Source organism: Copadichromis virginalis, linkage group LG3, assembly GCF_057382275.1.
Source record: "Copadichromis virginalis isolate Kocher_CV1m ecotype Utaka linkage group LG3, C_Virginalis_male_GT1.1, whole genome shotgun sequence".
Lineage (NCBI taxonomy): Eukaryota > Metazoa > Chordata > Actinopteri > Cichliformes > Cichlidae > Copadichromis > Copadichromis virginalis.
Window position 1 is genome coordinate 18455830 of NC_140620.1, and position 13025 is coordinate 18468854.

General features: G+C 37.9%; 1 protein-coding gene across 1 annotated transcript; it reads right to left on the minus strand.

The window, feature by feature from the left end:
* Positions 1-503: 503 nt before the first annotated feature.
* LOC146713179 (outer mitochondrial transmembrane helix translocase-like) lies at positions 504-12803 on the minus strand. The gene is made up of 11 exons (XM_085452316.1): positions 12708-12803; positions 10298-10436; positions 9089-9184; positions 8812-8932; positions 5902-6102; positions 4702-4808; positions 3822-3911; positions 3250-3300; positions 1585-1709; positions 1155-1279; positions 504-683 (listed from the first exon to the last, which is right to left on the minus strand). The coding sequence occupies exons 2-10, from the start codon at positions 10418-10420 to the stop codon at positions 1156-1158; spliced, it is 1038 nt and encodes a 345-aa protein (XP_085308442.1). The 5' UTR covers positions 10421-10436; positions 12708-12803; the 3' UTR covers positions 504-683; position 1155.
* Positions 12804-13025: the final 222 nt, after the last annotated feature.

Sequence of the window (13025 nt, forward strand, 5' to 3'; positions counted from 1 at the left end):
ATTTACTCAGGGCCTTCTTGATGTGATGTTCTTGTTCTGGCCGCTGAGGACACACTCCATATTTTGCTGTGGCTTTCCAATGGACAACAAGGAAGTCAAACTAATGTAGCATAGCTCATGTCACATTCAATTGTTTGATTGTTCAACTGGTCAATGGTATGAAGTGGAAAAGAGGGTTTTTCCATTTGATACGAGACAATAATATAAACCACTGCAGCACAGTACCTGTTATACCTATAGCATGTAATCACTTTAATAAAATATTATGGTCAACAGTATTGTTCGCTGCACTGTCTATCAGGACAAGCAGAGATGAGTCCACTGTCAGAGGCCATAAGATCATTTGTAACCTTCACTAATGCTGTTTCTGTTAGTCTCATTCATGAGCAGTATTAGTTTTCTTTTAAGATCCAGAAGTCTGTGATGTGTTTCATAGTCTGTAGCAAGTGTTTTACAATTAAAGGACCAAATAAATAAATCCACCCCACACAAATCAGATGTTACTCTGATTTTATTTTTGAGTAAACTCCAAAAATTCTAACAGAGAGCTGGTGCTTAGAATACAGTTGAATAAATATTAAAAAGAGATGATTTAATCATTTATGTACAGGCTGGAGTCTTCATGATCAACATGCTGGTTCAGATGCTGATCCTCTCAGTGGAATCGCACTTTCTCTTTCCTCCTTGTATAAAAAAAGATTTTTAATGTTAATTTAAATTCAAAATTCACAGTTTAAAAAGAAATCCAGCATAAATGAACATGTTATAATAAAGAAAAGTAAATGGTTGAGTCTAACATGTGCTCCAGTGAGACATTAAACGTCAGTAAAACTATGCAGTTATGAAACGTAACTTTAATCTGAGCAAAAACAAATTTGCTCAGTTGTAAATAAAACAGTGAAGTAAACGTGACCTGACAGACAGAACCTGAGTGAATGAAGTCCAGTGTTTAACCGATGAGAGCTGAAACTCAGCAGAGGCAATATCTAGAAAATCTTTTTTTTTAAAACCCTCTCCTGTCTGGAAGCTTTTGGAATCAGAATTGGGATCTGAATGCTGTGGTTCTGAACACATTTTACTTTTGCAAGAGCAGCTATATAGTCTAGGTTCCCCTTGTTTATTTATTCATTTCTATGTGTTGTTTCAGTTATTACATTATGAATAGTATGACAATGCCTCATCCAGTGTCAGGCCACCCGGACTCTTGGACTCCTTCATCTTTGTTGTGGCCTTCTGGAGGTCATCCTGACTAATTGGACGGATGCAGTCATCTGAAAGGCTGAGAGAAAGAAATCAGACATTTAGCAAACAACAAGTGAACTTCTGAACTTTATAAGAGCAGCTCTGCATCACTCAGTTCAATCATAAAAATGCCTGCACACTGAGAGAGTGAAAAGGAAAAAAAGATGATTTTCACTTGTGCTGTATTTGTCCTAATTAGCATGAAAAAGTGAATATCATCAGAATATTTATTTTATTAGTAATTGATAATACCTATTTGTCAAAATATTGACTTTGATCATTTTAAAACATTTAACGTCCTGTCACTCTACCCACTCTGACCTGGAAATACCAAACACCTACGTGTCAGAATCCATGATTTCTCGGACACACAGCAGTGCTGCCTCACGACAAATCTCTTTGAGGTCACTTCCTGAGAAACCTTCAGTTTCCCTGGCGATGTGGCTGAGGTTAGTCAGTGGATCCACCTACAGAGGCAGAATCAGTCTATCAATGAATCTAGGTATCATTGTAAATCCGAATTTACCATTTAAAACTCACATTCAAAGGCTTGTGTCTAAGTTAAAACTAAAACTAAGTTTAGAAATCAATCCTGTGTGTGCCTCCAGGTGAGAAACACTTGATTCGTGCAACTGTTTTACCTTTATTGGATTATGGTGAGCTGCTTTTTCTGAATGCACCAGCCCACTAACTAAAGGGGTTATGGAAATCGTCTACATTATTGTTCTGTGTATGCTGCTGCTCCATGTCCTTCTCTTATATTTGCAGGCTTTCCCATTGGTTGGTCTTTATCTATAAATCTCTCCCTCTTATTTATGTGTTTATATGCATAAAAATCATAACAATGCAGCCCTTGTTCTCACAATATCATACAGTTGATTGTCCCACACATCAAAACACAATTAGGAGTTAGGCTTTGAAATACGCCGCCTCTGTCTCCTGGAATAATCTGCAAAAGGAACTGAAATTGTCAGAAATGGTTACCTTCAGTAAAAGAATGAGAGAACAACTCTTTTAGTCAGCGTGATTTTTTAATGCCACTCTTAACTGATCTGTTAAGAGTGGAAAAGTGTCTTGAAGTTCTCCAGAGGCCTGGTAATGAGCTAATTCATTTAATTCAGGTGTGTTGACTTTAGGCCCGCCCCTATTTTCTCATATTAAGTGAGAAGAAGAAGAAGAAAATCTCAATGTATCATGGGAACCCCCCAGCAGCCTACACCTACTGCAGCATAACTAAGGGAGGATTCAGGGTCACCTGGTCCAGCCCTAACTATATGCTTTAGCAAAAAGAAACGTTTGAAGCCTAATCTTGAAAGTAGAGATCGTGTCTGTCTCCCGAATCCAAACTGGAAGCTGGTTTAATAGAAAAGGGGTCTGAAAACTGAAGGCTCTGCCAGGAAATTAAAGGCCATCCAGGTCTTTATGTCTTTAAGACATTCCTGCAGTTTAACTAATTGGTGTGTGTTATCTCACTTCATAGATAGACAGACCTGGGTGTCATCTGCATGGCAGTGGAAATGTATGCTAGGTCTTCTAATGATGCTGCCTAAGGGAAGCATGTATAATGTAAACAGAATTGGTCCTAGCACTGAACCCTGTGGAACTCCATAATTAACCTCAGTGTGTGAAGAGGACTCTCCATTTACATGCACAAATTCGAGTATTTTAGATAGATCTGATACATTACGGTACCTGTAATACCTACAGCATGCTCTAATCGCTCTAATAGGATATTATGGTCGACAGTATCGAATGCTGCACTGAGGTCTAGCAGGACAAGCACAGACACGAGTCCACTGTCAGAGGCCATAAGAAGATCATTTGTAACCTTCACTAAAGCTTTCCTTTTCTTCACTCATTTTTATTATTGTGGATTTAATGTTTCTTTGGCTTCATGTACTAACTACATTAAAAGAGCAGAAGAAGAACCATGTTGGTAAAATAATGTAAGATCATAAGGATTAATATCTCAGTCACATGACTTTTTCCCTTTTGCTGTGAACTTACCGTCTCATTCTCCAGGATCAGTCTGAGTATCTGCTTGCGCTGCTCAATGTTCTGCAGAAACAAACACACTGTCAGACTAGTTTTATCCTCACACACCCCTGTCTGACGGTGGTGTGAGCCATAGATTATGTCTCATATGCTGGTGCATGCCGCCTTTACGGTATCACTTCAGCTGGTCATGCACCACTCTGTTTTTGTAACCTAGCACATTGTTTCACGGCCACCACCGCAGATGAAGACATGAGTGTTAGAGCTTTGTCAGTTTTTGCTGCATTTTAATGATGTATCATTAGAGAAACACAAGACTTCTTGGGATGCTTTTCTTTAGGTTTGACGTCTTCACTGCTTTATTCCTTCTAATGTGGTGATATTATCTGAGTAGTGACACCTGCCATTCAGGAGAATACATCAGCACCCTGTGCCTTAACAGGATAAATAGAAATGAATGTGTGATGATGTTGCCACGGCACGCAAACCGACCAATGCAGAGGGTACACTGCTGCGTTCAGTATGCTTTTTGTTTGTTGGTTTGTTTTTAAAAAACAGTTAGACTTATTTTGAAGAGGACATACAGGCAGCTTGATGTGGATCTTGGTGGGCATCCTCCTCAAGATGGCAGGGTCTATGTCCTCAGGACGATTGGTGGCTCCCATAATGATCACCTGACAAAGTAAACTTTTAATCAGATTTACATACAGACCGAAACTGCGAAGAAACATTTTATTGATCATCTGATCGTTTATGTTCAGGATTCACATATATTGCATAGATTATGGAGAGAAATTGGGTTCTAAAGGGTTGCAAATAGGGGTGGTTTTAAAAAAAAAAATCCCAATTCTAATCGATTTTAGGTCTTTAGGGTCTTTCTGTGTGGAGTCAGCTGACATCTGGGATAGGCTCCAAAGCCCCCCGCAACCATGAAAAATATAAGTGGAAGCAAATAGATGGATGGATAATTGATTTTAATTTGAATAATCCAATACTGATTCATTAAATCCTAAAATCAATTTTTAAATATAAATGTATTTTAGCAGAATCTCAGCTTAAAGCTCACAAAACTATTTTAACAACCTCCAAACTGTTAAAAGAGCAAACGATTAAAGAGCAGGTAAATGGATTGATTCTCTAAAAAGATGTAAACATAAAACACAAATCATTTACTCGTACACGCTGTTGGCATGAAAGCAAACATCTTATTCTGAAACTGCAAAAAGTTGATGCAAATTTAACTGAACTAGGAGCAAAAATGGCTAAAAACTACAGTTTTGCTTTATGGCCTATGGAAGTGAGTCCTCAAACGTTACACACAAATTCCTGTAAACATTTGTGAATCAATTTATGCTTGCGGATCACCCTGTATGCATTTGCAACCCTTTTGAGACAAATTCCTCTCCATAATACATCCACAGCTCAGTGAATCTCTCAAGACTCCATATTGAACCTAAGTTATACCTGGCACTGGTGGTCTGTTTCGAGTCCATCCCACAAACTCATAAACTGAGCCTTCATCATAGCTGTGACTTCATGATCTCTGCTGGATCGACTCCTCAGAAAGGAATCTGTTCATACACACAGTTTTATCATCTCAGTTATGATTTCATTGTTTGAAAATGTTTTGCCTCTTTTTTTGCTTCTATGGTATTTGTCAAAATGTATACAGTTAAGACCAAATATTAAAATACATTCACGTCTCTCTTTGAACCGTTTGTGCAGACCAAATTCACTGAAAGCAGAATCAGTTTCTTTATATGTTTAATTTATGTTTAAGAAAATTCTAAATTTTAAGGTAGTACATGGAAAATATCGCCACTAAATGTTAGCAGGTTGTAGTCAAGTGAATTTTGTTTTCTTTCCCTTCCCAATTAAATTGTATAATCCTACAGTGTCATGGTCCTGGCTCATTTGAACCAGTGTTTTGTGTTTTTGTATTTTCGTGTTATTTTGTGTTATAGTTTATGGTTAAGTTTCTTTAGTTAGTCTTGAGTTAATTCCTATATTGCCAAGGTTTTTCTGTTTAGCTCCTTGATTATTTATTATATATTATTTATTTATTTGTCTTTGCCCTCTGTGCCGCTCTCCATCTCTGTCTGTCTTTATATATGTTGTGTGAGCCTCTCTAGGAGCAACTTGTGTTCCATTCTATGTTTCCCGTCATGTCTCCTCTCGCTCGTGTCCCATCGCTCCCTCTCGTCTGCCTCTCCTCTCCATCATGTTCCTCTATTTCTTGTTTTATTGTGAAGGCCCTATGTCCCTGTAGCTGTGTCCCAAAACCTAGGCCGCATCCTCCTGAGGCCGCATTTGAAGGCTGATTACTTCACAGCCAGCGATGAAGCCTGTCCCAATTCAAAGGCCGCTCCAAATGCAGCCGACAAATGCGTCCTTCATTTCCCTGGATTTGAAGGATGGGTTATTTTCGTTTCAGCTAATAAAACTGTATACAATAAATTTTTGACTTAACATCCTGCCTACGGGCCTGCATTTGGATCCTTTCCTTCCTGCACTACACAGTCGATTCATGACATGAAGTGGGCATTGTAAGCAAAACACACAGTTTAACAAAAAACAAAAACTATTTTTCAAACTTAATTTGTCAAAATGATTTCCACTTTAACAGAGAGAGATAAACTGTATCTGTGTGTGTGTCTTTCTCACCTATCTCGTCGATGAAGATGATTGTTGGGCCCAGTTTGGAGGCCAGTGAGAACACAGCAGCAGTCAGTTTCTGGGACTCTCCGTACCATTTATCTGTCAGCGTGCTCGGCTTCAAGTTGATGAAAGCAAAGCCCGCCTCTTTTGCTGTTGCCTTGGCGATGAGTGTCTTACCACATCCTGGGGGTCCATACAGCAGCACACCTGTGTGAAGACAGTGGGATTTTGTATTATTTTGCCGATTGCTAGAAATCAAACTACCATGAAAGTAACAGCTTGTTGCTCGCCTACGGACTCAAATGTCGCATCGATGGCAATAGCTCATCTCTCTCACACACACTGTGGACACATAGGGCTGGGTATCAGCTCTGATTTCTATGACTGATTTGATTTCGATTCACAAGGTCCCGATTTTTCCCATTTCCTGATTCAGTTTGATTAGATTCAATTCATTTCAGGTTGACTCAGACAACCTGAAATAATTCTGATCATTTATTAGTACATATCAGAATCAGAATACTTTATTAATCCCTAAGGAAAATATGTGGGTTGCAGTTGCTCCAAGACAGTAACAGACTAGACTATTTAACAATAAGTTACAGATACGGATTTAAGAAATATCTTTTTTTTTTATATATAAGAACAAAGCTGGCACTTGTGAGTTTTCATCAGGGGTGTGAGAATCACAGCAGAAGCCTTTGTGTCAAAGTAACTGAGGATAAAACACAGATAAACATGAAATTATGTTCATCCACCTCCTTCTCCCTGGTGTCCTAGACCTCCTTCTCCTTCCACTCCTCCACCTCCTCCTCCTCAACCTCTTCCTTTGCATGTCTTTGGATCCATTGTTTCAAACCTGAATGAGCTGACTTTGGCCCTTTTGTCCATCAAAGTTTCTGATTGGTGTGTGATACATTTTGACTTCGTAATTGTGTAGTAACTGAGCTAAAGCTGTGCTGATTCGAGTTAACATTACTGACTGCTTTCTAAGTGACAACATGGTGTCAGCACTGACAAATGTACGAATATGTGTGTAGAGTTTTACAGTAACAGTTCACCACATCTGACTCATGTGGTAAAGCAGCGGCATAGTGTTTATAGTTCAGGGAAATGGCTGTGCTTTTTGGGAAGTGGCATTAAGGTTTTGAAATTTGGGTTCACAAGATTGGTTGTAGTGTTTAAGCAATTGAGAAAACCGTTATTATTATTATTATTATTATTATTATTATTATTATTATTATTATTATTATTATTATTATTATTATTATTATTATTATTATTATTATTATGTTTTTGTTGTTTTTAATAGTTTTTTTTTTTCCCTCTGTCTGAACTTATGCCTTAACAAAGTGACAAAGTCCACACCACTATAATAAATACGTTTATGTTTGTGTCTTATTCACACACCCAGGGTTCTTAGCCAAACTTACTTCTGGTTCTCTTATTACAGATTACGCTGCATTCAGGAGCCCTAGTCCTTTACTGCATATATCAGGGAGTCAAGTAGTTTTTTCAGAGCACCTACAGTATTAAGAGTTGTACACAGCAAACACACAAAATGCAAGACACACTAATTTGCTAAGCTATGATAAAATGAAACTATCAATTATAGTTACCAGAGTACTAAAGAAAGTTTAATTATTTGTTAAACAAATACTTTCACAATCAATACACACAAGCAAACAATAGCAAAACCAAGCGGCAATCCCAACACTTCTAATTTTAACCTGCACAGTCTTGAGCCTTTTGTCAAATCACATGCCAAACATTTGGGGGTTATATTTGACAGCAATTTCACCTTTGAAAAACAAATTAGCTCAGTCGTACAGCGGTCTTTCTTCAAACTGAGGCTTTTATCTAAGGTGAGATCATTTTTATCTTTTAAAAACTTTGAACGAGCGATTCATGCTTTCATTATATCCCAGCTGGACTATTGTAACTCCTTATATGCTGGAGTCAGCCAGACCTGCCTGGCAAGGCTGCAGTTGGTCCAGAATGCTGCAGCTCATCTTCTGACACGTACTAAAAGATGTGAACACATTTCCCCGGTACTTGCCTCCCTTCATTGGCTCCCTGCCCGCTTCAGAATTAATTTTAAAATTTTATTGTTGACTTACAAAGCCCTGAATGGACAGGCTCCCGGGTATTTGTCTGACCTCTTGCAGACTTATACCCCCCTTAGATCTCTTAGATCAAGTGATCTTTTGCTTTTAGCTGTACCAAGGTCGAGGCTGGTTCATAGAGGTGATCGAGCATTTGCAGTCATAGCGCCTAAGCTGTGGAATAATTTACCCCTACACATCAGACAGGCTCATACTGTCAATCTTTTTAAATCTTATCTTAAAACGCATTTTTATTTACTGGCTTTTAATACAGCATGAGAGTTATTTGTTAATTCATATTTGTTGTTTGCTTTTAATACTCTAAGTTGTTTTATTATGCATGTTGTATTCTTGTACAGCACTTTGGTCAACGCTCCTGTTGTAATTAAATGTGCTATATAAATAATTAAACTATTAACTATTAAGGTGCATTAAACTCTGTCGGAAACTGAAAACTCATTCACAACCTGTATGCTTTAAATAAACAGTGACAAACACTTCCATTTCTCTGGACACGCATACAGAGAATCAACCAATTACAAACAGACTAAAGTAAAAGAATTTAAATGGTATATATATATATAATCAAAATAGAAATTACAGCAAACAAGAAATGGTTATTGTTGATCGATTATATCTAATACAGATGTAATGTAATGGTTAAAAGCTGTGCATCCTTTGTAGATTTTGATTAAAGTTTCTGTGGGTGTCCTGATTAAGGCAATTTTCTATCCCATCTAAGAATAATTAAGGCAAAGGCTGATGCTAATGGGGATCCTGAACGACAACAAAAAAGTGAATAATTGCTGACCTTTGGGCGGCTGCAGCAGCCGGGATTTCCTGAACAGATGTCTTTTCTGAACGGGGAAGATCATTTTCTCCTTGAGCTCGTTGATCACCTCCTCCAGACCTGCGATATCCCTCCATGTGATCTGCACACAGGAAGAAATCTGGATGGATATTGGCTGCAAGTGCTGATGCACGAAGATAAACCCCACACTTCCTGTTTCTGTCAGTACTGGGTGCTGTCAGTTCTTTGTGGTTTATATTTACAGCTTCAGTTTAAACAACATGTAAAGTGGCATTACCTGCATGGTCCGCGGGTCAACCCGATGAGTGACAATGCGCCGTTCATACACCGAGAGTTTAACATTTTTAGATTTATTTTGACCTGTCCTCATTGTCTGAAAAACACAAAAGCAGAAACAAATCAAAGGCTCAGCCTGTGCTCTATGTCAGGATCATACTGTCCTCATCAGCAGGAGACAGTTTTCTCAAATAAAACATTCAGGATGAAAGATGTATGTGTAGGTTCTCTGTCATCTGGGTCATGGCAATCTAAGAAGCTTGGAAAGAAAAGTAACTGGAAGAGCAGTTGTGCCATAGTCTACAGTTAAAATGTGACCATAAAGAAAAGACAGAATTATAGTCGAGAATAAGCAATAAGCTTCTCCCGGATGGCCGAACTCCTCACCCCATCTCTAACGGAGAGGCCAGCCAGCCTTCGGAGAAAGCTCATTGTTGCTGCTTTTATCTGCAATTTCGTTCTTTTGGTCACTATCCAAAGCTCGTCACCATAGGTGAAGGTAGGGACGTAGATCGGCCAGTAAACTGAAAATTCTGCTTTTACGCTCAGCTCTCTTTTCACCATACGGACCAGTACAGTGTCCACATCACTGCAGTCATAGCATCAATCCGACAGACTCTCAGTGCAGGACTCACTGCCTACGTCCTCACAAATTCTCCTACCCTCTTCCTTTACATCTGATACGTTCATCGAGGTGAAAGAAAAAAGGTTAGGAAAAGGAGATGAAACAGATTTTGGGAACCTACAGATTTTTGGTTACATGCTGTTAGAAATGTTCATCCTACTGTAAAACCTGCCTAGCAGATCTGATTATGAGCAGCTTCAATCCATTCAGTTTGGGTATTTGTGCTCAGACTGATTTTTATGTGCATCTGCTGACTGTGGAAAATTATATCATTAATCTCTTGTCTTCTTTCTTGTTTGCACAAAAGCTTGTTCTGTATAGTTATTAATCAGGATGTTTTTAAAGTATAATTCTGAAAATGTCATTATCTTTACAAATGAAAAGAAAGGCAAAATTAATATATTCTCTGAAATTATCAGGTAATATCTGCACATCAGCAAATCTGAGATTAAACATGAGAAAGAATCAGAATTAATCCACATTAAGATGAGACAAAAAAAACAAACATCTGAAGACAAAACCTGTTGCAATAAATCTTGATTCCCCTCCCACCTGCCTGTGAGGCTTCTCCTGCTGATTCCTTACCTGGTATAACTGGTATATGATGCCTAGGCTTAGGCCTAGGCCTACGCCTAGACCCTGGCCTAGACCTTGGCCTAGGCCGAGAAAAAGAGCGATGCCTCCAGCTCGCACAAAGCTCAGTCCCATTGTCACGTCACAGATTCTGAGACACAAACAGGTTTACACAGCGATTAATGTATAAAATGCTATCAAGAAGATGAATACAAACAGCAGGAGCATAACAACTCACCACCTCGCAACAGTCTCTCACTCACTGCTTGTTATTACTGTGCGGAATACAAATGTTTTATGAAGGACAGAAGTCTAAAAAATGCCCAATCATCTAGAGTTTTAGAAAGTTCAGGAAGAAACTGAGACAATGCAAAAAGTCAAAAATATCTAAAGCTCACTCAGAATTGGGGATGGGATACTTGATACTGACATTTTGACACTGTGTTTAGCTGACAAAGTGCAAATTTTTCAAAACACTGGCTGCGTTCCAAACTTCCCTCTTGTCTCCTCTTCCTAACCTCTTTTCCTTGATCTTGATGGGAATGTCATTGAGGTCATGTAAAGGCTGATGGGAAGATTGATACTAAGAAAAGAGAAGAGCAATGCTCTGAAATTTGGAACATCACTAACAATGTGATGCTGAATGTTGGCTATGTTGAACTTACAATATACAAAACTTGGACTACAAAATCCATATCATACAAATCCATATCTGTACTCCAGTGACTTCTAAAATGAGAATATCCTGTGAAAAATATATTTTATTAGAAAGGTTTGAATTTTAAAGTAATGTTTAGGTCCAGATTTAAATTATTTTGATATTAAAAAGCTTTTAGATTTACTATAGAGACACAGTGCCAGTTTTGTGACAGCAAGTTAGGAACAGGAGACTTTTTGAGGCTGGTCTTATTGCATATCCTTTTGTAGGAGTTTCCCTTTCAGGAGGAGAATATTTAAATGAGTAGCACAAATGTGAAAGTCTATTGCACACAATTTACTGGAAATGTCATTAATTGAAAAATCATATCTTGTGCTTGTTGTGGTTGTGATAGATGCTACAAGGAGTTTTAATTTTTAGGAGGAGAGATGCAATCAGAAGAAGTGTGTAATCGATAGTTTACGCGGATGGCTCAAAACTGTGGGGACATTACCAAAAACTCTTCTCTCCTCATACTGAGTGTTTAAAGTGAGCCCCACCAATCGTTCCTAAAAAATAATGAGAATTTACTCACAAGAATCTCATATTAACTGAATATTAACTTAAGTTAATTATCTAATTAACATATTAACTCCTTGGAGGGCATTTCTATTCGATTCAATTATTAAAGAGAGACAATCTCCTGATTTCAATCTGAAAATTTTGAACACGACAATAGCGCCAAGTCACAGTTGCCTCAAGTCGCCTGCTATTTTTGTGCAAAGCTAACTGAACAGTCTGACTTTTGGTTCTAATCAAGGTACTGAGCTTGAATCCGTTAAGTTGAAGATGAGCAGACGATAATAAAAATGAAATATCTCTTCTTCCTCCTACATTCGAAAGAAAGTGAAACATAATTAACCAGGATGACAACTGAGATCAAAATTGGGTTAAGAGATGAAAATCATCCCAGAAGTCCTTGTAAATTCTCCTTAAATACAGTAACTACTTAAACCTCTGGCATTACAGAATGCTAACATCTGAGTAGCTCATGGTTGCGAGTAATTTTAATAATTAGTATATAATAATATATATAATATTAATATAATAATTAAATAGTCTTTGTCACTTTGTTGCTGCTATTTTTCCTTCAGCATCGTTTGAAGAAAAAAAAAACACAACAGCCCTTCGATATCGTACTATGTGAATGGACAACAAAGATTGAAGAAACACTTCATTTATAGCTGGAAAAATGCAACATTTGGACAGACTTATGGGGAAATCTTCATGAGATTCAGTCCTTACGATCCTCACATAATTAACGATTATTTTCAAACAACAAATTCACAAATGATTTTTATAACATTTCATCCCCTGTTAGAGACAGATTGCTATTCTGAAAGTGAAACTTATACTCCATAAAGCTAAGATAGTTCAAACTAACTGTCAGTCAAACTTTAGGGTCGTTCTCAGGTTCTCCTCTTTTCCTAAGTCCATATCTATCCTCATCCACAAACAAACAGAGTAGGAATATGAGACAGGAAGGACTTTGAAAAAAAAAAAAAAAGTCAAACGCACAAAAACTTTAAATCAGCCAACGTGACATGTGTGTTTTGAATCACACCTCGGAGTACCCGCGTTTCATAAACCCGCCACACAAGCATCCATTATCCACATACTCATACATACTGAATCAATATAAAAAATATAATGTATAGGCTACCACTTCTTCAAACAAAATTTAAATATATATTCTGTTTTATAAAAAAATAAAATAAATCTCACCTACAGAAGGACAACACGAAGAGGGCAACAAACAAGTCAGGTAGAGTAAAGCAGCAGATATCGTTTTAGGAGAAATCACGTGGTGACACAGCTGAGTTGCGGTGGTGCCAAACTGCATGGGAAGCGCCAACTTTCGTCTTATTTGCTGTTCGTGGTGAGAGGAGGAGACTAAATACAAAGCACAACAGACAACCAACATAAAACAGGGAAACAAAACAAAGAACACTTTTCAAAGTGACACGAACTCAACAACATAACACACGGGAGGAATAAAGTGAATCAAGGAATATAAACCAAGTATAACAATAGACAGAAACT